This window comes from Sminthopsis crassicaudata, chromosome 5 (assembly GCF_048593235.1).
Source record: "Sminthopsis crassicaudata isolate SCR6 chromosome 5, ASM4859323v1, whole genome shotgun sequence".
In the NCBI taxonomy this organism is placed as follows: domain Eukaryota; kingdom Metazoa; phylum Chordata; class Mammalia; order Dasyuromorphia; family Dasyuridae; genus Sminthopsis; species Sminthopsis crassicaudata.
This window is the reverse complement of record NC_133621.1, coordinates 88,706,616-88,733,491: the sequence shown is the minus strand read 5'-3', so window position 1 is coordinate 88,733,491 and position 26,876 is coordinate 88,706,616. Positions and strand designations below refer to the sequence as shown.

The following is a 26,876-nucleotide window of genomic DNA, read 5'->3' as shown; positions in this document are numbered from 1 at the left end:
ATACTCTTTAAGTGCTCACTCACTATTTGCCAAGGACCAGAGCCTTGGATTTAGAACAGACAGTAACATGGGTCCTCCTTTTGACTTCCGATTCGAATTGGGGAGGCGACATATGAACACCTAGGACCGTACAAGATATGTACAGTAAAAAGGGGGAGGCCGTAGAATTAGCACGTTTTCCAGGCGGGGTTTGAACCCTGATTTCAAGGCAGAAGCTCTCTTCATCAAAAAGAGGTATTAAAGATGGAAATACATAGAGGCTTTTGGTGGATATATTTTGGGGCGGATACAGATGTTTTACGATGACTGTTTTACGAAGATTCTGAAACAAAAGGGATCTTCATTACTATAGAGACCCATCATCCTTCCCGTGCAAGAAGTCAGTAAAGATACGGGCAAAGCGCTTTTCTTGCCCTCAAGTGAGATGGCTATTCTGGCTTCACGCGGGCCCCACCTCCCGCCGGCTGGGGGAGGACGGGGCGGAGCGGAATGTCACGTGGTACCGGCGCGAGCAGGATTCATCCGGGCTCCCGTGCGGCCTCGCCTGTGGCAGCGCTGGGCGGCTCGGGGGTGTTCGACCCCGAGGGGAAGGGAAGGAAGGGGGCGGGCTGAGGAGAGGAGCGAATCTTGCCCGGCGGCGGGCAGGGAGGCTGTCGGCTAAACCTGCCCGGGATCCCCGGCGGCGGTCGGCTACCCGGCTGCTGGGCGAGGCGCGTGCGGTGACAGCGCCTGGCGAGCATGGCGAGCTACCTGCCTCCCTGCGTGGTGGACTGTGGCACCGGGTAAGAGCCGCTCGTCCTCGCCCATCCTCGCCCCCGCCGTCCCCGGGCCTTCCCCGCGCTCCCTGCCCCTCACCTCGCCGCGCCGCTTTTCCCTGGTCCTTCGGCCCCAATCTGCAGCCCGAGGCGTCAGGTGAGGGGCCGGGACCGTCACTTAGCGGCGCCCCCGCTCCTCCTCCATCCCGTCCCCTCTTCCATCCCGCCCCCATTTCGTTCCCATCCCCAGCCTCACCCCGCTCCCATCCTCCACTCGTTCCCTTCTCCCCATCCCCGTGTTATCCTCATCCTTGCCTCTCATCCCTCATCTTCTTCCCTCATCCCCAGTGCCCCGTCTCCCTCCCCACTCCCACGCGCTCCCACCCCGTCCTCGTCTTCACCTCTATTTCCTTGTTCTCCGCTCCCTCAGGGAGACCTTCACCCCATCCCCTAACCCCTGTCCTTCATCCCGGCCCTCCCCATCTCCATCCCCAGTCCTCTGCCTTCCGGTCACCTAAACACACGGGGAAGCTGAAAAGTAACCCTTCCTCTCCCACAGTTTTTTAACCTCCCTTTCACCAGGAACTTAATTACCCCCCCCCCCCCCCAATTCTTACACATGCCATTCCTATGGCCATTGGAAAAGGGCATTCACTGGACCACGTGGAGAGAAAAAAATGTATTAGGTCCGAAATGTAGTGAGATAGTACCTGTGCCTACATGGTGTCCTTTCCCCCACCTCTTAATGGATCACATAGGATCAAAGAAAGGGATCTTCACCTGGAGTCTTATTTATTTATTTTTTAACATTTTGATGACTTTTCCAGTATAATTGAATTCCTTTGTAATTATATGTATTTTGATTGGGCATTTAGCCACATTATTCTGAGGGTTTCACCTAACTGCTAAAGTTATATACAGAAAGGATTAAGAACCTCTGGAATAAAGAGAGCTGGTCTTTTTAGCGCATTCTTTTCTCATCTTGTTCAAGGTGAGAAGATGCTATTATTTAGGAGATGGTGAACTTGAGTCAGAAATCCAGCTCTGGTACTTACTGCCCCTTTGACCTTGGAAGGCCATTATCTCCCCCAGCCTCGGTTTCTTCATCTGAAGATTTTGGGGGTGCTGAAAGTTCTTATAACCCCCGAAAGCAGTGACCCCTCACTAGTCCTGTTCATTCACCGAGTAGGAAAGATGTTGTCATCATTGGATTGCTGTCCATTCAGTCGCAGCATGAATCACTTCTGCTTGTGTTATTTCTCTGCCTTATTTTCTCCCTCTCTTATGGACTAAGTTGCAGTTTCTGCTTCTCCCCTACCCCCAAAAGCATCTTGGGTAACATGGTCACCTAACTTACCCTAACTGCAGGATCCTTAATAGATTTAGTGAGACAGTCCTTCCTTTTGCAGATGAAGAAACTGAAAGTGAAGTGACTTCATTAAGGTCCCACAGATAGTAGTGACAGAGTTGGGATTTGAATGCAGATTCTGACTCTAAATTCGGCATTAATTTTTTTCATTGTACCACACATTTTTTCCTAATAATAATTTTTTCCTGTCCTCTACTCTTCCAATGACATAAACATATCAAGCTATTCCTTACTCTCCCTTCCCTCCCCCCATCATTCAATTCCAGTATTAAAACAACATATTCTAATCTATTTTTGGTTCAATATTAAAACCACATACTCTAAAGATAGGTTATTACAGTGCTCCTGTCTTAGATTTATTTAAAATGCTTTTGAGCACCTTAAAATGTAGTGGGTGAAAATGACATATTCCATTTTTGGGGAAATCTACATTTGTGAAAGCTCTTTTTATTAGTTTTTTTTTTTAAACTTTCAGTGTTATTACTTCTCCTAAAATAGTACTGGTAAGAAGATTCTATATATGAGTTCATAAGAACTCAACTCATTTAAATTCTAAGGAATTCATGTATTTTTACTTGCCTGATATAGTCTGAGTTAGACAGATGAAGTGCTAAAAGTAAATTCTCATTCTCTTGGTTTTCACACACGTGTATCTATATATGCATATATGTACATATGTACATATGTATAGACATACATATTCAAATATAAATATATTCAAATTTGGTAATTTGAAAATTCCAGTTTATATTCTTACATAAGAATGAGGCTTGTGATAAAATAGCCTGGTATTAAATAAACATTTAAAGAACTTTAAGGAAGTTTTAAGTCATTTTTGTCACTAAATAGGTCTGATTCCTTTCGATTTTCTTTCAACTTACGGAGATACAATTTTTATAAAATTTTCTACAATTTGTTTCAATCTGATCATAATTTTCTTTAGATTTTAAAACTAGTACTTGTGTTTTTGAATACTATCTATATTAGTAATTATCCCTGAAATACTGTGTACTGGGAATTTTTGCAGGTTTTTTTTTTTTTTTTCTTTTTCCTTTTCTTTTCAAAAGTTAATTTGGTATGCAAAACACAAATATAGGTCAGTATTGTTAAAACTCCTGGGAGGAAATGATTGGTTTTCTCTTTCTTTTATTTTCCCTTGGAGTGTTGTTATTCTTAGTGGAGATCAGACTTAAAGAATGAAGACAATAGTAAAAGGTCTTTAACTATTTAGCATTTGTTTTTGAGAACTTTGATTTTATTTTTGGATTTGTAATACTTCCATCACAAACCATTAATGGAAGATAGCAGTGGAGTCTACTTGTAGACGTTTAATGCCTTAATTTCTTGTTAACTATCCACTTCCAGTTTTTTTTTTGGATGAAGTAAAATTTCAAAATGTGAATTTTTTTTTGGGGGGGGGAAGGGGAATGCATGTTACTACCAGAAAAATAGTTTCAGTTTAATTGCTTCAAATACCCAAACTGTACTACTTACTTATGGTTTTTGTTATTGTGAAAAAATAATCAAGAAGATGTGAGCTGTACTATTTTAATGAATAAATAAAGCTGTGTATTTTAGTGCCCAGAAGTAAATAATGTCAGAGTTTTCCCCAGAGGATTTGAAATAGACACACAGTTTTGGTAACCAGTGTGGATTTTTGTGAATTCCCATCTAGCATTATATTTCCAAAACTGCTAAAACTTTTTATCTTTTCTAGGATGAATGTTTTAATTGAACCTTACATCTGTTTCACTTTATTTAGTATGGCAACTTAATCTTTTCTCAGCCTTTGAGTTCAAGAATAAAATATTGTAGTACCTTAGAGGACAATTAGAGGAATGAAAACAGTGATAACCATGAGTTATAGGTATATAACTATAGGTATATGTGTATATATGTATTAGAGAGAGTTCAAATGATTTCTCAGTTTTCTTTTCAGCCCACCGTCAACATCAAAGATACCTATAAAAGAATATGTTAACATTTTCATATAATATATGAATTATTATTTTAATACTGGAAGGAATTTAAGACTGCCTAAAGGACCATTCTATGACAGTCTATGCGGTACATATTTTTAAATCCATAAGGCAAAGAAAATATTGAATAAAAATTTTTTATTTCAAAGTAGAATTATAATTGAATTTTTATATTAGTTGATTCCCCTGTGCATCTACAGTTAATGACTAGTTGTTCCTTCACTAATTTCCCCCTAAATAGTGGGTGATTACTTTTTGAATCTATTAAACAAGGAAAGTTTTCTTTTGTAATCATATTATTCTTTTTATGTCTAGATTAAAGAAGTTACACTTTGATTTCTGAACAGCAATGATTTGAGTTAACTTCAAGTTACCTTGTACATGGTTGTGGGAAGCATTCCAGTTATGTATAAATTATGTTGAGTTGACAGCAGTTAGAATAATCCACTTGACACTGCAGAATTAAAGAAGCAATATGTTATTACTGTTAAAGAGACATTGTAGAAAAAAGCTATTAAAATATTGGAGGGAATGAATTAGAGGTTTCTAGCAATACCTTTCAAAACCATTATCAGATTATTTTGTGCATTTGTTTGTAGACACGGGAACCATGTCTTTTTTCCTTGCTTCTTTTCCTTGATTTTGCTAGTTCTGAGTTTTTGACTATTTGTACATTTTTCTTTCTACCTGGTAGTTAATAATTTATGGTAGAGATTCTTAACCTTTTTTGGATGTTTTGAATCCATTTGGATGTCTGATGAAGTTGATGGATCCTTTCTCAGAATAATGTTTTAAAATTCACAAAATATGTAGAATTAGAAATAAAACTAAAATTCAATTAAAATGCAATTAAAATAACTCTTTTAAGAAGTCCACAGATCCTAAGTTATTGTTGCCTACAGTTTTCTATTCCTCCTCTTCTTCCCGTTCTTCTTCCTTCTCTTTCCTTCCCACCCCCTTTTCTCTCTCCCTTCCTCTCTTTCTCCCTCTCACCCTTTTCCCTCTCTTCTTTATTCCTTCTTATTCTCCTTTCCTCTTTCTCTCTTCCTCCCTTTTTCTTTCTTCCTTTTTCTTCCTTTCTCTTTCTCCCTCCTTCCCTCCCTGTTTCTCTCTCCTCTCCTTTTCCCTTGCTCTTTTCTTGTGTCTCCTCATTATCCCTTTTTCTCCTTCTATCTCTTTTCCCCATTTCAGTTAAAATCTTTTTGATTACATTTAAAAGTCAGTGCTGTTTTACCTGCCCTTGTTAGATGCAAACTATCCCTGTATAGTCATTCCTGGGTTTTTTTTTTTTTAGCTATGGTCCAGAAATCCATATCCTATTTTTATCCTCTTTCTTCCTAAGGAGATGTTAACTTTTAGATCTTTCTTTCTCTTTTGAAGTTTTTACTTTTGATGGGCAACAATGATTAAAGTCCCTTTTATGTTCCCATGTTTCTTATCCAGCATTATAATTTTTAGCAATATTTTTCTGGATTTTTTCAGGCAGAATCAATTGTACCATGTCACTTTTTGGAAATATATAGTAGTAATTTACTTTGACATATCTTTAGGAGTTCCCTATTAATAATGGATATCTTTTCCCAAGAAGGCAGTAGACATCTCTTTTGTTATATGGTTTACACAGTTACTTTAATCCCCCTAAATTAGGAGTCTTTAACTATCACCACAAATCTCTTCTTCATTTGACTCTTATTATATAATTTCATACTGAACAATTTTTATGGACCCACATTATCAATCCTTAGAATACAAGTAGTTGTTACTCTCTAGAACTTGCTCCAGAGTTTTATGAGAGCAATCTTGTATCCATTTTTTAGCCTCATATGTTCCAGGGTCCTTTTCTTCTTCCCTTTTCCCTTTATATGATTTCATTTCACCCTTAGTTTTTCTGATTTTAGTTAGGATTTTTCCTACCTCTTAAAATAATTTGTTTTGTTTTTGTTGACATTTAAACCCCTCCCTACCTTCCTCTATCTCTTACCCATCTCTCTCTCTGTATAAGAAAACTTCATTTTTCCTGATTATCTGGACAGTGGAAAGGTGCTCTACTGTAATTACTGACCCACTTACCTACTGCCTTGTCTCCTTGAGATTTTTTTTTAATAATAGTTTTTTATTTTTGAAAATACATGCAGATAGTTTTCAACAATCATTCTTGTAAAACCTTGTGTTCCATATTTTTCTCCCTCCCTCCTTCCTTCCTCCTTTCCCTAGACAGTAAGTAATCCAATCTAGGTTAAACATGTGCAATTCATCTAAACATATTCTGCTCATTGAGATTTTTATATGGAAATGGTCTCTGCATGAGGGCATTCTTGGAAGCATAAGAAAATGATAGGTAGATTTTTAAAGATATTTTCTGTAACACACCATACCTCTACAATCATACAGCTCACTTTAAAGTATAGTAAATATAAGATCCTATTGTGTTTGTTTTTAGTTGCTTTAAAAAAAAATAAGGTAAAACAGTAGAACTGTTATTATAGCTGGTAATAAAATTAATAAAAACTGCTGGGAAAACTGGATAGTTGAATTGGAAAAAATTAGTTTAGATTCACATCTTCTATCGTACCCTACACTATTATATTTCACAGAACATTTTAAATAATGACTGCAATAGCAGATGAGTCATAGGTGATTATATAAATAATGTAAATTTTTTTTTATGGAAAAGGAGATAAATTTTTTTAATTTATGGAAAAGCAAAGTGTTTGTAATCAATCAAAAATAGAAATCATTGCCAACAGTATTTGACTTTAATTATATAAACAAAATTATGTTTAAAATATAAAGAAATTTCTTAGAAAAATATTTTTTATAAATATATCAGGTAAAGTCAGATAGCCAGAATCCATAAATAATTAACACATATTGCATAGGCTTATAGATTTAAAACTAAAAGGGTCTTAAGAGGTTATTAAATTTAAATTCCTCTTTTTACAAATGAAAAAACAGAACCAGAGACATTAAGTGATATATTCAACCTAACACAGGCAGTAAACAGAAGAGATGGGATATCAACTCAAGTACCATGCTGTTTCCTGTATGGTGATAGTGACCTATGGGGCTAGTAATACATACTCTTTGGTGGGGCAGTGATTAAAAGACACAAAGAGATTTATGAAGAAAAATACACAGACGACTAGTAATCATATAAACAATTTGTAAACTTTCTGATCAAATAATGTTGGTAGAGGTATAGGGAAACAATACTTTAATAAATTGTTGGTATAACTATAGACTGCTATAAACTTTGGAAAGCAATAGCTAATGCCACAATCCATTCCTAGGACTCTTATCTAAAAAAAAAAAAAAAAAAGACCAGATAAGGACATATTCTGTGATCAAATGTTCATGACTTCATTATTTATAATAACAAAAAATTTAAACCATTCTGGGACCATAATTTGAAGAATAGCAGAATAAAGTGTGGCATATTGTACATATATACATATACATACATATATAGTACTTTCTAAGCCAAAATCCATGTTAAATGATAAATATAAAATAATGAGATGATAAATATAAAAAAAATCCAAGGAGGTTTTTTTTTTTTGTTGGGAGGACTTTATATAGATATGAATATTTTGTAGAGCAATAGAGTTATTTGCAGTAAAATAAAAACCTTGTAATCCTTTTTGATCCAGTGATTTTATTGTTGAAAGTACCATAAAAAGGAAAGAAGAGCATACTATATTCTGAGCCTGATTCAGGTTGCCCCCTGGTAATTTATGTTCAATACTGGAACAGATTGAGACTCTGTCATTCAAAAATTAACTATAGCAGAAAATATGCAGCAGGGATGGATATCCATGGGTCAAGAAGATTCCAGTTCATATAGCTAAATGAAACTCCCTTGTCTATGAGTTAAACGTGGTGATCTGCCAGCCAAGCTTTAGAATTACCTGGAGCTCCTTGTGGGAATGTTTTTTAAAAAAAATTTAAATGACCAGAAAGTGAGGTGAACAGCCCAGGCCTAAAGTCCCTTGAGCCTCAAGAATAGATTTAAAGCCAATTGAGGAAAAAAAAAAATTAACTACCCTATATTGCATGAGAGAGAACGCTGAGGATGTTTCTTCCATCACAGGGTCTTTGACAAAAATATTCATTGCTGTTCTATTTGTAATGGTGAAAAAAAATTGTTAGTCTAAATGTAGAGGGCCCGGAATCCATTCCAGGTCTTGAATCTTACAGTAACTTGGTTCACCAAAATTTCCTTTCCTTTGTCAATATAATAAATTAATAATTTAGTGACTGAAGCAAAATGTAAATACTGCTTTTTGGATTATAGTTAAATCTTTGAACTTAGGATAGGAAAAACAGCCCACAATAGAGACTAAAGGCATTTGCGAGAAATATACTTGAGACAGTGGTATGATAAATTTTACCCTGATGTGTATCTCAACTATTTGCATCTCTGTTTAAGTAACCAAGATTCTGGGCTTAATCATTTATATTTCAGTAGAACTTGTTTGTTAAAGAAGACTATAGGAACTTCGAAGAGTGTACTTTGTATTGTCTATGAGCATTTGAGGTATAATATTTGTCTCTGTGATCAATAAAATTTGAAGAGTTCATAATTCAAACTTCTCCACCTGGCCCTGGTAAATTCACAACCTTAATTCACTACAGGAGCTGGACTCCAACATCTAAATATCCAGCATTTGGAAAAAGGTTGAATAAATTATGGTATGATAATGTGATAGAAGATGCCTGTGTCAAAAAGAATAATAAATTATGAGATACAAGGAAATAAAGTAGTACAAAGTGAGATCAGCAGGATCAGTACTCTGCACACATTGTTTGTAACCATTTTATAGAAGAATCAAGAAAATGCCAGAGATAGTTAAGCTTGAGATACACCAAAAGTGGAACACTCAAAATGTTTTGTTTTCTTAATTCATTTGATTCTAACTTGTTAAATGCTAAAGGTCTGAATTTTTATTGGTTGATGGTTATTAATTTTATTAAGTTAAAAAAAGGATTTCAGAAAGATTTAAAGTACAAGAGAAAGATGAAATGGTGGCTCAGAATAAGCTATGGTATAATTAGTAATAGGTACTATCTTAAGGAAGGGTAAAAAGGATATATCAAAGTCAAGTATAACCAGAAAAAGAGACCAACCAATTTGTGTAACAAAGATATAGTATGACAGCCTTATTGCTACAGTGTTAACACTCAAATTAAAAAACAGAACAGAATATTTTCAGCAAGAACTTCAAAGTATTTGAGTGGATTCTCTTGAAAATTTACCAAACATTCAAACAAGTAGGATTTCTTTAGGAGGAATTTTAGTTTGTGCTGGTAGAATCATCTAGTACCAATAATGTCGCAGATATATCTGAGCATCAAAATGAAGTTCTCTTTGCATTACTTTCAATGGGTTTCTCATTTGTGCTTTTAGTTTTCAGTGAGTAGATATGATTTTAATATGTTAATTTTCTTGTATGGCTTACAAATTACCACTTGCTTGTTCTTCCAATTTCCTAATTTTTTTTTTTTTAGTTCAACAAAACTATTGTAAATAATGTTTTTTTTTTTTAAAAATAAGTTTGTAAGGTTCAATTTGGAATAAATGAAACTAATCTTGTTTTAAGAATTTTAAATAGTCTGACAAAACTGATACAAATAATGCTTTTGAGTTTGTGAACTATTTCTGAAAAATAAAACTTTGGAAATCCATTTAATATTTGTGTCTGCTTTTTGAAATTCTTATTCATTCATTCATTTCTTTATTTACACATTTATTTGTTTATTTTTGCTTTTTGAAATTCTTGAAAGCATTGATTGAAGTGTAGCCCAGTGAACTTTGCTACATTCCTATATGATACTTCATTATACGTTTTTTACTATTTTTATAATTTCAATCATAGTGAGTTTCTTGAAAGAATGGGTTTTGTAGTTCTTATCAGAACTTTGGAAAATTTTGCAAATATAATGTATCAAAATGGAAACTCCTTTCATCTATATTGTAACTGAAGTACACCATTAGAATCTTTAACCTGAAAATAGTCATCTAAAAGTCAACTATTTTTGCCATTACTTTTATTCTTTGAAATATAATAAGTACCAAGGAGTTCAAACATGTTTAAAGATTTTGTATAAGATAAAGAAACTACTTGAATAATTATAACAAGGGCTTAGTAAGAAAATAGGTTTTTAAAAATTTATCTTGAAAACTTTACATTTAGAAGTAATAGTATTTTGGACTATTTGATGAGAGCTTTCTACCTAATCTAAGCAGTAAATGTTTTCTTAACCTCTCTTTGGCTTAAAATAATAATGTTTTAGCAGTTTTCCTGTAGCATATGTAATTGTTTACCAGTATATAATCCATGGCTACATAATTTTAATGGCACTCTAAAAATCTTTCATTTCTTACAGCTATGAAAAAAGATGATTAGTAATAATTATGTTTCATTGTGAATAGAGATCCTATTTACATAATTGTTCTGTCCCTAACACTTTCTTGAGTAGATTTTAAGGGAATAATTCTAAATGTGTTAAGATTTTATCATTGAAAGTAATCATGTGTCTGAATCCTTTTGTAAAGCAAATATTCATATCAAATTGATCTCTTTGAAGGCTATGAACAGACAGTTTTCAGATGAAGAAATTGAAACTATTGATCAGAGAAATGCAAATTAAGACAATTCTGAGATACCACTACACACCTCTCAGATTGGCCAAGATGATAAGAAAAGATAATGAAGAATTTTGGAGGGAATGTGGGAAAATTGGGACACTGATACATTGTTGATGGAACTGTGAACGGATTCAACCATTCTGGAGAGTAATTTGGAACTATGCTCAAAAAGTTATCAAACTGTGCATAGTCTTTGATTCAGCAGTGTTTCTACTAGATCTATATCCCAAAGAGATCTTAAAGGAGGGAAAGGGACCCACATATGCAAAAAATGTTTGTGGTAGCCTCTTGTAGTGGCTAGAAACAAAATACTGATGGATGCCCATCAATTGGAGAATGGCTGAATAAATTATGGCATATGAATGTTATGGAATATTATTGTTATGTAAGAAACAATCAGCAGGATGATTTCAGAGAGGCTTGGAGAGACTTATATGAACTGATGCTAAGTGAAATGAGCAGAACCAGGAGATACAATAAGATTATATGACGATCAATTTTGATGAACATGGCTCTTTTCAACAGTGAGGTGATTGAAGCCAATTCCAATGGTCTTGTGATGAAGAGAGCCATTTACACCCAGAGAGAGAACTGTGGTAACTGAGTATGGATCACAACATAATATTTTCTTTTCTTTTTTTTTTTTTTTTTTGGTTATTTGCTTGGTTTGTTTTTTTCATTCCTTTTTCCTTTTTGACCTGATTTTTCTTGTGCAGTATGATAAATATGGAAATATATGTAGAAGAATTGTAGATGTTTAACCTGTATTGGATTACTTGCTTTGTAAAAGAGGAGGAAGGGAAGAAAGGGGAGAGATAAGGAACACAAGGTTTTTCAAGGGTTGGGAACTATCTTTGTATATATTTTGAAAAATAAAAAATATTATAAAAATTTATCTCTGAAAAACTTGTATTTTGCCACACATATAGGACTATAAAAGAATAAACGTTTGAATTAAGTTATACAGGCAAGTGCCTAATATGTATAAAGCTTTGTGTTAGGCATTGGGATAAAAAGATGAAAGTAGATGTGAATTCTGTGATCAAGAAATTTGCAAAATAGTTGAGGCTTACAGGCAATCATGATTAGGAATCATTGCTAAAAATGATTTATTTTCTCTTCCTGAATTTTCTGTTTTTTTTTCCAAAATATTTACCCATCTTGATTTTGATCTGTATAACCTGTTGCACAAAAAAAGTTAACAAAACTATCCTTGTACAGTCTATGTCTCCTTAAATATCTCATGACCCAGTATCTTTTTCAGTCATGACAGCTTCAGTCACAACTCATTTGCTGCAATCTTTAAAAAAATCTATCAATCTTGTACTGTCATCATTACATGGGTATCACTACTTCTTTTTTCCAGCTTTCATTCTCTTAATATATTTAAATAGCTGCTCAATTTTTTTTGTCTTTTGTAAAAATTGTAATTCTCTCAAAAGAGGTTAAAAAAACAAAAAGAAAGATGACCTATATATATATATATATATATATATATATATATATATATATATATATATATATATATATATATATATATATATATAAATATTTATAGTGGCTCTTTTTGGGACAGCAAAGATTAGACATTAAGGGAATATCCCACAACTGAGGAATGGTTGAAGAAATTGTGGTACGTGATTATGATGGAACACTGCTGTGCTATAAGAAAAGATGAATAGGATGCTCCCAGAAATTTGGCAGGCCTAACAAGAATGACAATTTTTTTTCCATTTTGGCTCATTGATTTAATACTTTACTTTTTCTCCAGTCACATGTAAAAAAATTTTTTTTTAACACTCATTTAAAAATTTGAGAGTTCCAAATAAGTTTCCTTCCTCCTTTCTCACCTTTACCTTCTCTTCTCCATTATACATGTTTAGTCATGCAAAACATTTCTATGGTAGTATTAAAGAAAACATAAACCAAAAAGCCCCTCAAAAAATATAAAGTAAAAAAAAAAGTATGTTTCATTCTGTGTTCAGGCAGAATGGATAGCATTTTTCTCTGGAAATGGATAGCATTTTTCATTATAAGTTCTGCAGAGTTGTCTTGTATCATTATATATCCAATGGTTTGCCTTTTCAATGGGAGTAGAGACTAAGAGTAGGAAAGGAGGAAGGGAGAGAATTTGGAACTCAAAAGTTTTAAAAATGAATGTTAAAAATGTTCTTACATATAATTGGAGAAAAATAAAGAACTAAATCAGTGGGCCAAAAAACCCACAAAACAAACAAAAAAAGGAATTGTCATTTTTGTTTGGCTTGCCTGCCAAATTTCTAGTTTGATCCTAACCTGTGAAAGTTTTGGAGCTTTCCTATTTTCTCATGTGAACTATCATTCAGTTTTTTCAAAGTGTACTCCTTAATAAATCCTTTTGACTTGAATGGTTATCCATTTTATTTTGAATAGTGGGAATAAATAGTTTATAACACATTGTCTTTTTAAAAGTTTTACTGTATTTTCAGTTCTGAATTATTTACTTCCCCTACCTATTGATAAAGCAAGAAAATCCAAATCTATTACACCTATGTATAGTTAATACAAATTAAATTCCTGCATTATCCATGTCAAAAACAAAAAAATAAAGGTAAAGAAAGACAGTATAAAATGTGCTTCAAATTTCAATCTGAATTCATTAGCTATGCATTTGGAAGAAGTGTTTTTCATTAGTATTTTGGAATTCTGGTTGATCAGAATTATTAACTCTTGAATAGTTGTTTATCTTTATAATATTGCTATTATTGTATAAATTATTCTCCTAGTTCTGCTCATTTTGCTTTGTATCACTTCATACAAGTCTTCCCTGAGTTACTGAAATCATCCTCTTCATTTCTTATAGGACACGGTAGTAATTCGTCACAATTATATACATACCCTAGCCAATTTGGAGATGATGGACATCCCCTCTATTTCCAGTTAGTTTTCATTATAAAAAGAGCTCTTATATTGTTGTATGTATGTGTTCTTTTCTTTTTTCATTGATCCCTTTGGGATAGTACCTTGGACAAAGGACTAGCACAGTTTTATAGCCTTTTGTGCATAGTTCCAAATTGTTTTCCAGAATGATTGAACAAGTTCTTACCTATACTAGGTGTCTTTAATGTAACTTACTTTCCCCATGTACTCTAGCATTTTTATTCTTCCTTTTGTATTTGTCTTAATCAAGTTCTCATGGGTATTAGTTGTTTTAACTTATGTTTCTCTAATTATTAGTGATTTAGAGCATTTTTTCATATGGCTATTCATAACTTTTATTTCTTTTCTGAAAACTTTATATCCTTGGATCTGGGGGAATGATGCTCATTCTTGTAAATTTGACTTAGTTCCATATATATATCTTAGATATGAAACCTTTATCTAAGAAGTTTGCTGCAGAGATTGGGTCTTATAAAATGGTAGATGAATGGAAGAGAAGAAGATGGTCTCAGCATATAAGAAGAACATAGGACAATAGAGTCATAACATAAATAGTAAACATTTCATTGGTAGCTTATGGTTTATCTTTTTGACTCCAAACTTCCCCCTTCCCCCAATGAAAATAAAACAAAATAACCCATCTTGCTACTTAAAAAAGAAAAAAACTTTCACTTTTTATAATATTTTTTGATTTTCAGAATTTTTATTTTAGTGTTTAATTGGGGTTTTAACGTTTGTTGCTTTTCTTATATTTTTAGTTGCTTGTCTAACAAATTGTTCTTTTATTTGATGAAAATGTTTAGAGATATAGTTTCCCTTAATGACTGCTTTTACTTGTTCCCATATATTTTGATATGATGTTTCCTTATTGTTATTTTCTTTGATGAAGTTGTTTGATGATTTTTTCATTTGTTTTTTGACCCACAAATTCCTTACGACTAAGTTATTTAGTCTCTGATTAATTTTAAATTATTTTTTAACGTTTTCTCCCCCATTGAATATAATTTTTATTGAATTTTGGCTTATAATGAATGTTTGGTATTTTCTGCATTTTGAGGTTTTTATGCTTTGATATATGTACAATTTTTATAAATGTGCCTTTCCAAGTTGGAAAGTAAATATACTTCTTTCTTTTCCCATTCTATGATTACAGAGATCTGGTATGTTCAACTTTTCTAAAATTCTATTCAGACCCTTTACTTATTTTTGTTATTATTACTTTTAGAATTGTCTACCTTAGAAATGGGGCATATAGAGGTTCAGCACTGTAAGAATAATACTGTTTACTTCTCTCTCTACCTTATTTAGCTTTTCCTGTAGTATTTGGTGCATACATGTTAAGTATTGATATTAATCATCTCATGCCTTTTGGCGTAATTTAGTTTCCCAGTTTAATCTCTTTTAAGCAAGACCATTTTTGCATTTGTCTTGAAAGGAAGGGTAAATAAATATTTGTATAAATTTATTATGCTGTAAGAATGCTTATTCTCAATATTGTTGTAGAGCAGTCATGGAACACATTTGCCCTGCTCTGGGTAGTTTAATACAAAGCAGTAATGTGATTCAATGGCTAGTTGGACGGTCAGCTTGGATGATGTTTTTGATTCTAGAAGCTAGAATTTGCAGCAGCTCTACCTGGACATAATTGTCATGAATTAGAAAATAATTTCATTTAACAAAAATCTATTTCTCATTCCTACTTCTTCCCTCCCATTATCACAAATATTATTATCAAAACCCCACAAATATTATTGTCATCATTTCTTAGATATTAGTGATGTATGAGTAAAAATAGTCCAAATACATATCTCTCATTTGCTTCTTTTGAGCTCTGTGTGTGTGTGAAGTGATTTGAGATATTTTTGTTGTGCTCAATAATTGGGTCTTCTGAGTCAACAAGTATTTTCAAGTTCCCTTTCATTTCCTTTTATCTACTTGGTCCTTGCAGGATTACTAGCAAGACCTCTGCTTTCAAATGTCTAAGCAAGATTAGTCTTCCTTCTGAAGAAGTAGTGATTGTCTCACTTCTGAAATGGGTGAGAAAACTTCTGTATTAGTGGATAATCTACTTTTGGATTGGGTGACTGAGCAAAGAAATTACTTTTCTGTGGCTGGAATAGCCCATTTAAAATACATATGCACAGTGTCTGGTACAGAGTAAGCACTTCAATGCTTTTTGACTGATAGAAATATGTTGTTTTGGTTTTTGAAATGCTGCCTACCCTGCCCAGTAAATTGATATTTCTTTATTTTCTGGAAGTGTTTGATACTCTTATATACATAGATACAGAGAATTAGCTGAGTGTATTTTTTTAAATTTAATTTTTAAAAATTTATTTATTTTTAATACATATTGATTTATGAATTATGTTGGGGGAAAAAAGTCAGAGCAAAAGGGAAAAACCATGGGAGAGAAAAAAAAGAAGTGAACATAGCGTATATTGATTTATATTTAGTCTCCTTAGTTCTTGTTCTGGATGCAGATGGCATTTTCTGTCCAAAGTCTATTGGAATTGCTTTAGATCACTGAAACCCCTGAGAAGAATCAAGTCTTTCATGGTTGATCATTGCACATTCTTTCTTTTATTATGTATAATATATTCCTGGTTCTGCTTGTTTCACTCAGCATTAGTTCCTGTAAATCTTTCCAGGCCTTTCTAAATTCAGATTGTTCATCATTTTCTTATAGAACAATAATATTCCATTACCTTTATATATCACAACTTATTTAGCTATTCCCCAATTGATGGGCATCTACTCATTTTCCAATTTTTTGCTAACACAAAAAGAACTGCTACAAACATTTTTGAACATGTGGGTCCTTTTCTCTCCTTTATAATTTCTTTGGGATACAGACCCAATAATGGCACTCCTGGGTCAAAGGGAATGCTCAGGTTTATAGCCCTTTGGGCATAGTTGCAGATTGCTGTCCAGAATGGTTGGATCATTTTACAATTGCACTAACAATGCATTAGTGTCCCAGTTTTCCCATACTCCTCCAACATTTATCATTATTTTTTCCTTTCATCTTAGCCAATCTGAGAGATAAGAGGTGGTACCTCAGAGTTATTTTAATTTGCATTTCTCTAATCAAAGTGATTTAGAGCATTTTTTCATGTGATTTTAGATGGGTTTAATTTTGTCATTTGAAAATTGTCTGTTCATATCTTTTGACCACTTGTCAATGGGGGGATGATTTGTATTCTTGTAAATTTGACACAGTTCTTTATATATTTTAGAAATGAGACTTTTATCAGAAACACTGGTTGTAAAGATTTTTTCCCCAGCTTTGTACTTCCCTTTGAATTGTGTTTCTGTTGGATTTATTTGTGAAAAACCTTTTAATTAAATATAATCACCGTTGTCCATTTTGCCTTTCATAATGTTCTCTAGCTCTTCTTTGGTCATAAATTCCTCCCTTCTCCAAAGATCTGATAGGTAAATTATCCTTTGCTCTCCTAATTTGTTTATGGTATCATTCTTTATGTCCAAATCATATTCTCATTTTGACCTTATTTTGGTAGAGGGTGTGAGATGTTAAATCTATTTTCCAACATTATTTTCCATTCTCCCAGCAATTTTTGTCAAATAGTGAGTTCTTATTCTAGAAGCTGGAGTTTGAGGATTTATCAAATACTAGATTATTATAGGGCTTGATATTGTGTTGTGTGTATCTAATCTATTCTCCTGATCTAGCAGTCTATTTATTAGTCAATGCCATATGGTTTTGATGACTGCTGCTTTATAATATAGTTTTAGGTTTGGTACTGCTAAGCACCATCCTCTTTATTTATTTATTTTTATTGATTCCCTTGATATTCTTGACATTTTGTTCTTCCAGATGAATTTTATTATTTTTTTCTAGTTCTGTAAAATAACTTGAATTTTCATTTTTCTAATAAGTAGTGATTTAGAGTATTATTTTTTGAGCTTTAAAAAGTGTGGCAACTCTGGCTGCTTAAACCAAATTGTGAGATAAACCAAGTTATTTGAGATAAAATTTTCTTTTTCTTTTTCTTTTTCTTTTTTTTTTTTTTTGTTTATTGTAGAATGTTCTTAGAAGTTGATTAGAATAGGTGTAGAATTGAACTGTCTTCCTTAATATTTTCAATTTGCCTATATAGACCAGGTCAAGAATAGAACTCTCTTGGAGTGAGTATGACTCTTAATACTGTGTACACTTTAGAGTGCTAAGTGAGAATTAAGATTACTATGTTTTTTTTGGGGGGGGTGTGATGACTATTTTCATAACTGGAATTAGCTTGTTTTTCCCTATTAATAAACCTTTATTTAAAAATATTTTTTAAAATTATTAACAACAGTGGATCACTAAGTACATTTTAAAATCCCACATTATTTTCAGAAAATATTATTTAATATTCTTTTAAAACATTTTTTGTTTTAAATCTCTCCCTCATGAGCCTCCCCGTCTACTGAGAAGACAATATGCTATCAATTATACCTTTGAAATCATGCAAAATATGTTTCCATATTAGCCAAGTAGCAAGAAAATAAAACAAAAAATTATATTTCAGTTTGTACTTAGAATTCATCAGTTCTTGGGAGGTGGATAGAATTTTTCATTAGGAGTCATTTGGTCTTGGTTTGGATCATTGAATTGAACAGAGCAGTTAAGTCTTTCCCTACCTCTTGTTTTCCTATCATTTTCTTTAATTCTTCTGGAAAATCTTGTGTCCAAATTGCAATTTTCTTTGAGGTTTTGTTTTGTAGCTATTTTCACATTCTGAGGAGGCATTTTGATTTTCCTAGACACCATAGTAGCTTCTGATGGTCAAGTTCTTTTCGTTTGCTCATTTGACTTGGAACTTTATGTTAAAGTTGGGCCTGGTTCACCTAGGGATGGGGAAGCTTTGTGCCAAGCTTCAGGCGTTTCCAGACTGCTGTTTTCAGAGCTAGTTCTAGGGGTCTGCACGTTTTTGGTGCTTCCCAGGTGGCATTTTTTTAGGAGAGGGTGGGATTCTTCTGGCTTGTGCTCTAGTCTTTACCCAGCAAGAGCCTAGGCTCTGCTGAAGCCACAAGTACTACTGCCACTTTTGTGACTGACCACAAGTGTTCCTTTTCATTCTAGAATAGGATCCTAAATGCATCTAGGCAGTGGTGTTACCTATGCCCAGTGTCAGTTCAGGGTCCCTTATAATTTCTTTCCGACCATTTGGCCCACCCCCTTACTGTCTCTGAGTTTATGAGTTACCTTCAAAGTCCGCCGCTGCTGTTCTCAACATGTTGGACTCTAGACTGGGTCCCTACACTGATGTCACAGACCTCTTCTGATCTTCTAAGGTGTCTGGGGCTGGAAAAATGTCTCTCTAAAACCATTTGTTGACTTTGCTGCTCCAGAATTGTATTTGACATATTAATTTAAAGTTGTTTGGAGGGGAATGTTGGGAGGATTCAGCTGTGATGCTATCTCTACTCTGCTATTTTAGCTCAGAATGTCTGTATTATTTTCTTTCTTTCTTTTTTTTTTTTTTTCTTTCTGAGGCTGGGGTTAGGTGACTTGCCCAGGGTCACACAGCTAGGAAGTGTTAAGTGTCTGAGACCAGATTTGAACTAGGGTCCTCCTGAATTCAAGGCTGCATCTATATTATTTTCTAAAGAATCATGTATAGGGTAGATTATAATGTTACCATATTTTAGAATTTAGTGAAACATATTTTGAAACATATATTTGCAAGTTATTACTTGCAGAATGGAGTTAATTATATAGTTAGTTTCATATATGGCTTCTGTGACAAATTTTTATACATTCCAAACATTAGTAAAGAATGACAGATCATTGTCTAGAACTCTTTAAGTATTGTTATAAACTGCAAAAGTCCTAATAAGAAGGAAACAGCTGATGAGGCTTTCCAATTTACTTTTTGTTTTCCAACTTATATCTAGCAGATGGTCCCATTTAAAAAGAGATATATATACACACACACTTTTGAATTGAACAAATGTTTATGGAATAAGGTGTAGTATATTAACATTTTATTTTAGTTAAAATTCCTTTAGTTTCTTTTATGGAGTTTCTGAATAGAAACTTGTATGTAATTCTGAAATGAGTTAGGTAAGAAAGAAATGTTTCTAGTATATTCTAGACTTATTTAATAGATTAAATTTTATTGTTCATTTGGGTTTGCAGATGAGGAAACAGAGGCAAACAGGATTAAGTGACTTGCTCAGGCTTATGTAGCTCATAAGTATCTTAAGGCCAGGTTTGAACTCAGGAAGAGGAATCTTTCTGATTCTAGGCCTAGCATTTTACTCACCTATCTGTCCCATTAAATTAGATACAATATTATAAATTCATTTAATAGAAGATTCACAAAATAATGAAGTATATGAAATAAGAAAATTTATTAGGATAAAATTAAAAATTAGTAGAATAACATTTTTGGTTTTTATAAGTGTCTAAAAATTTGAGATCAAATATTTTACCTGTTTCATTGTAGAGTTAAGTCTTAGAATTTCAGAGGTATGGAAATGTGAAAATGGTTGTCCTTTAAACATATTTCAATGATTTTGTGCTTGTAGGTATACCAAGCTTGGCTATGCAGGCAACACCGAACCCCAGTTCATTATACCATCATGTAAGTAGAAACTTAAAATTTTACACTCATGAAGATTATTTTTTCTGAAAATATTTTGAATATACTAGTTTTCAAATGAACTAATTAAATCTGCATTTTCCTATATATTATTTTGGTAGCTAAAAAGTAGTATTTTTTCCTGGCTCTTTTTTATCCTGAATTTACCCTTAGTATCTTATAAGTACTCTTTAGAGATAGTTTCCTAATTTTTTCTTTACTTCTGTTTCAGTTGTCCTTAATCGTGATTTCTATGAATTCAACCTATAAATTAAATTAGGGTTTGATTAGAAATACCAGTAATTTCAGTTAGAATTACTTATAAGACCTGAAAAATTTGTTTACTTATTCTTGAAATGAACTGGTAACTTTAAATTAAAAAATAATTATCTTTTCTATAATAAATTTTTGACCCAAATTGTCTAGTTTGCACTGCTTACCCAATTGAAGGAACTCTTACACTCTTAGATTAGTGTATTTTCTTTTTCTCTCTTTCCCTCAGTGTCTGTCTTCCTCTGTCCTTACACACACACACACACACACACACACACAGACATATTCATATTTACGTTTAGTCAGTAAATTTAAGAGGGCCCATAGAACTTTCTGTCCAGTTAAGTGGGATAGTGACTAGTGTACCAAGTCTGGAGTTGAGAAGACTTAGACACACTATTTTAGACCTTGGGCAAGTCACTTAATCTTGTAAGTCTTAATTTCCTCATCTGTAAAATCAGCTGGAGAAGGAAATGGCAAACCATTCTAGAATCTTTGCCAAGAAAAGCCCAAATGGGTCATGAAGAGCCAAACAGGCTTCATTGTTCAGCAATCTTAAAACAGGATTGAAATGACTAAATAACAATAGTACAACAGTGACAACAACAATAGATAGACCTTTCTGTTTTAGGGATAAAATCAGCAACGCTTTGTAATTAGCTTAGTAAAGTGGCAGCACTTAGTAGTGTAGTGCCTAGCACATAGGAGGTACTTAATAAATGTTTATTGAATTAAAAGAACAAGAACCATTCCTTATATAGTGAAGAACATTAGTTATTCTGATAAACTAGCCAGATTTTACCAAAGTTCTGTTTTTTAAATAATTAATTATTTAGAGATAAATGTTGAAGTAGAAGTACTTAAAATGTAAGTAACAAAAAATGTATTTTGATTTGCAAGTAAGGCTTGAGATGAAGGATACAACTTGTCTTGACATTCTTTGGTGAGGGAAGGAGCTTCTTTTCTTCCTTTGCCTTTTTCCAAAGGGCTTTTGGAGAGTGGTGTGTTAGGTACCTGGGTCTAATAGCATCAAATTATATATATAACCAGATGTTCTTTGGAGGAGTATTGATGGCAAAAAGACTGATCTCTACTATGGGAGAACTAGAAATGGCTCAGATTTAGATGTTTACAGTGACTAAATGGGAGCAAAGAAAATAATGAATAAATTAATGAAAAATACTTATCAAGCACTTATTGTGTGTCAAATTCTGTGCTAAGTGCTGGAATTAAAAATACAAAAGTGAGATAGCTTCTGTCCTCAAGGAGCTCACATCTTAATAAGGAGGATATAGGATGGTACAGCTGCAAGACAGTATACAGTGATACCTGTAGATCTTTCAGGTGTTCCCGGGGGGTCTAGAGCCCAGACTTGTGATAGAGCAGTGTGGTGAATGACCCTATGTGGTCATCTTTAAGGGCTGTGTAGACGAATGAATAACAAGGCCTTGCTTTCTCAAGGGTACATGAGCAGGCTAGATGGCAAAGAATGGTAGTTTAGAGAACACATTGGGAGGGCCAATGGGAAGGCCTAGCACATTTATAGGAGATATTTGCTCATCTTTCTAAGACATCAATGGATGTTCAGATCAAACATGAGTTAATTGAAGTTTTTATCAGAGGAAAGTCCATAAGATTTAACTTGGTACTTCTAACAAAATAGTTGGGTCTGGGACCTCTAGCTAACATAAGGGTTACATTTTGAGGTTTTGACCAGGTTTACCAATATTAATTTTTGGATCTAGGCTACCCGTACTAGTGATACACAAGTCAGGTAAATTTCTTACAAACATTTGTGGCCCTGGAGAGCATTATACAATTGTAGATGATGGGGTGAGTGGTCACCATTGTTGTTTAGCTATTGGAAAGGTAGTATTTATTGATGAATATAGACTCTCACAGATAGAGGCCCTGAAGATTGTATCTCCTTTGTACATTAAAGGAGAAAATACATTTGACATAAAGATTTTGAAAAAAAAGTTAAAGAACAAAATTTTGTCACTGCTTAGCTAAGGGAAAGACATCTCATGTGATAAACCTGAATGGTCTAGTCAGGAAAAATCATGTTTACATTGGAGCCTAATGTAATTCAATGAACTCTCATATAGTATAGAGATGATATATCCCTTTTGAACATTTAGTTCTCTTTATTCTGCTTCCTTGCTAACCATATCATCTAATTGGTAGTTTGGTTTCGTAGTTATTTGGGTTCTTAGCAAATGTGCCTTGTGTAGTACATATTAATATTTTGGTAACCAGAAAGACATATCCTCATTGTAAATGAACAAATTGATAATTGAGTTTATAAATCAATTTCTTGTAAGGTTGGTTATCACAGTATCATTGTCAATTACCTGGTGACTAATATCTATTTTAAGCTGATAAAATTGAATTTTTGAATTTCTGCAGATTGGAAGATGAGAGATGCATGACCATAGCAAATCCTCCAGGTTGCAGTTCCCTTGTGAAGCCTAACTTAAAAGAGCTTGATATGATATCTTTACATTGTTTTATTTTGTTAACTTCTTTTAAATTTAAATTTATTTTTTAAAATTTCTGAATTTAAAAAACATCAAATAAAATGAGAATTTATATTTGGAAATAAAGGACAGAACAAAAAAAGAAGATTGTACCAGAAACTGCAAGTCTCTATTTTGTACAGTTTGTTTTTTTCATTTTAAATATATAATAAATTCAGCATATAACTTTTGAAGTTGTCCTGCTTGTCTTTGATTATTTCTGCCCTTCTGTTCTCTTCTGTGTATTTAAATATGTTTGGTAATGTTCTTTTTTTTTTTTGACTACCCTATTCTGACCCTTCCATTGAAAAATTGAAAAAAACCCCAAACATTATTATTTTTAAATTAAATAACCTGTATTTTTCTTTCTCTCCTTTCCCCCTCCATTAGAAAAGGAAAAAAGAAAATCAAAACCCCTTGTAACAAATAAATATAGTTGGGGCATTTAGGTAGTGCAATGAATAGAGCACCATCCCTGAAGACAGGAGGACCTGAGTTTCAATCTGGTCTCAGACACTTAACACTTCCTAGTTGTGTGACCGTGGGCAAGTCACTTAACCCCAATTGTCTCAGCATAAACAAAAAACCAAAAACCCAATAACAACAACAAATAAACATAGTCAAAAAAAAAAAAATCTCCACATTGGCTATGTCCTAAGATAAAGGGTATTCTGAAATCCAGTGCAGGTTTTTGCTTATTGAAGTTTACATCTTGAGTCTGTCACTCATTGGGCCTTTGGAATTATGACTACTCATTAAGTTAATCAGAGTTCTTAATCAAAATTGCTTGTCTTTGTAGTGTTGTTATTGTTTAATTGTTCTCCTAGTTATCCATCAGTTCCTATAAGCTTTCCCAGGTATGTTTGAAACTATCCCTTATAATTATTTATTACAGCACAGTAAGATTCCATTATAGTCATTTGCCATTCTCTAGTTAATCCCTTTCTCCTTAGGTTTTAGCTCTTTTCCATAACAAAATGTGGTTATGAATATTTTTGTAGATATGTGTCCTTTTTCCTTTTTGGTTTTGATCACATTAGGGTATATGCCTATATCTGGGTCACTGTTTAGTAATTTGGGGTTTGAGGTTCCAATTGCTCTCTTTAATAATTGGACCAGTTCCAGCTCTATCAACATTTTATTAATATGCTTATTTTCTTATAGCTCTTTGAACAGTTGTCATTTTGGGAAAATTACAATTTATCTTTTGGAGAAATTTGTCTTAGCATTTCTGGAGATAGAAGCAAGTATCTAATGAATAAACATATTGGCTTTGTAGGTGAAACTTTATTTTTTATTGTCATATCAAATCTGTGATGCAGAACTTTTATTATGAATTCGTGAAAATTTTAATTGAGTTCTATGTATTTTAAGAGAATTTGCTACTTCTGAGCTCTTGTTCTTTTTAGCTTCTTATTTATGGGATTTAGAAACAGAAGTTAGAAGACACTTCAAAGGATATTTTCCAATTTTTTTTTTTACCTCTGTGTTGTTTTGATTTTTGTGACACTGCTTTCTGCTAGTTCTCCTTTTTTTTCCTGACTATTTCTTTTGTTCTTTTTATGATTCTTCTGTGTCATGCCAACTATTTTTTCAAGCTGTCTTGGGTTCTTGTTCAGCTATATTAACTTATTCAGTGATCTTATCAACTCCAGTGGGTTCAACTAACATTTCTATGCATATGATTCCTAGATCTTTACATCCAGTAAATAGTTTCTCTTGTGAATTATAGCTTTATATATATATATTTAAAACACACACACACACATATATAGTTATGTTAAAAGTTAGGTTATACATATGTATATATACATATATATACATATATATATGTGTGTGTATATATATATATATGTATATATATATGTGTATATATATATATATATATATATATATATATATATATATATATATATATATATATATGTAACTATGTCAAAAGCTGTATTTTGTACATCTTAAACTGGATGTCCCATAGGTATCTCAAACTTTCTATGTCCAAAAGAGAACACATTAATTTTTAAAATTTAAATTAAACACATTAAAATAGAAGACATTATTTAATTTTATCTTTTCTAAATGTATGTTTTGTGTATATTTTATAATTTTAATTCATAATACAGTGGTGCATATATAATTTACAAATAAATATTTGTTATTGGAACTGCATATTGAAAAATTTGTTTTAAATTAGAATGAAAATGTCTTAAAATATTTGAAAATAACTGCTCTACAAAATATTAACAGAGAAATTTAATTTGAGCTTATGTTCTAGTTGGTTAGTGTCTGTCACAAGTTCTTTGTCACTGAATGGAATGACCACTTTATATGTATCTTTTGATTTTTATTCAGTAGATCACTTTAGCCAATAATTTGCCAGTAATTTTGAGTGTTCTCTTTTCTCTATAAGTCTTGTTTTCTGTACCCTCCAACCAATTTCTGATTTAAATCTTATTTTTCAGTCCAGCTTTCTAGACTAATTCCTGGCACTAACTTCTTCCACCACTCTCATTAGTATATCCCTTGTTGTCATGTCTGGTTCTGTTGATTCTTTGTGACCCCATTTAGAATTTTCTTGGCAAGAGGCTGGAATGCTTTGATACTTTCCTTCCCCAGCTCATATGATATATAGATGAGGAAATTGAGGCAAACAGGAGTAAGTCATTTGCCCGGGATCACATAGCTAGTAAGTACCTGAAGCTAGGTCTGAATTCATGAAGATGGGGCCTCCTGATCCGAGGCCTAGTATTCTATCCACTGCATCACTTTACTGTCTCTCTTTATTTAGGCACTACACTCACTGTCCAACTCATATATCCTTACTTGTTGCCTCCCCAGTCTTTCAGATCTAAATCTCAAAGAATATAGAAATAGTAGTACATTGAGAGGCTATAGTGAAGGGGGCATTAGGCTGGGGAATTTTTGTTCTTCCTCTTTCCCATTCTTCTTACTCACTTTATGATACTTTTTTTTCCTTCTGGTCAGGAAGTCTTTAATTTCCCCTAATTTTTTCCCTTTAAGTGAATAGTTAACCTTGATGAAATGGAAAATTTAAGATAACCTAGCAATTTTTTCATGCCCTTGAAATTTGTTTTTTAGAAAAATGTTTTATAAAGTTATTTCAAAGTATGATCCAATTATCATCTCATTTGGCTCAGTAATAGCTAACAATAGTGAGTAAGTTTGACACTTACTGTGTGTCAGGCAGTTCTGAAGTTTGCATTAAAAACTTTCCACTAGACAGATGATTCTGCAGGGGTGAATAGATTTTTGATGTACTTTGTGCTAGCAGAGAACGCAAGCAGAAATATGACTTAATAATTCTCTTTGTGATAAAAAAATTTAGTGTTCAGCCAATATTCTCTTTGATCTAGATCTTTAAATCTGAATAAATAGTGGACAATATGAAAAACAAGCAAACAAATCCCAAATCCACAACCACAAATCAAATCTCCCAGGAATATGGGAAACCAAAATCGGCTTGATTGTTAAAGGTAGTGATTAATTAAAGTTAAATATTATTGCAATGCTTTCCAGTCAGACAGAGTACTTTGACTTTATAAAATCATTTGACATCTTTTGTTTGGGGCCAGTTAAAGAATTCTCACATAGTGGCTTAATTTAAAACACTAATTATCTACATAGTATGCTACATTGTGACAAAGTTTTGTTGTTTTTTTTTAAAATCCTTACTATCCTCAACCAACCCATTTGGAGAGGAATATTTGGAGCAGGACATGTTAAAGTATGATTAAGTGTAAAATGTTGTAGAGAACAAATGTGTTTTTGACCAATTTTGGCAGAGAGCTTTTTTCAGCTG

At 33.1% G+C, this 26,876-nt stretch overlaps 1 protein-coding gene across 3 annotated transcripts in view; it reads left to right on the top strand.

Annotated features, from left to right (window-relative positions):
• Positions 1 to 477: 477 nt before the first annotated feature.
• ACTR3B (actin related protein 3B) overlaps positions 478 to 26,876 on the top strand; it is an 82,705-nt gene continuing 56,306 nt past the window's right edge. The window contains exons 1-2 of one of the 3 annotated variants that reach the window (XM_074267407.1): positions 478 to 782; positions 20,212 to 20,267. In XM_074267407.1, the coding sequence (XP_074123508.1) occupies positions 739 to 782; positions 20,212 to 20,267 (100 nt within the window). In that variant the 5' untranslated portion in view covers positions 478 to 738. Of the gene's footprint in view, positions 783 to 810; positions 913 to 20,211; positions 20,268 to 26,876 lie in introns of those variants that run through there. The other 2 variants (XM_074267408.1, XM_074267409.1) reach the window with 2 other exon arrangements.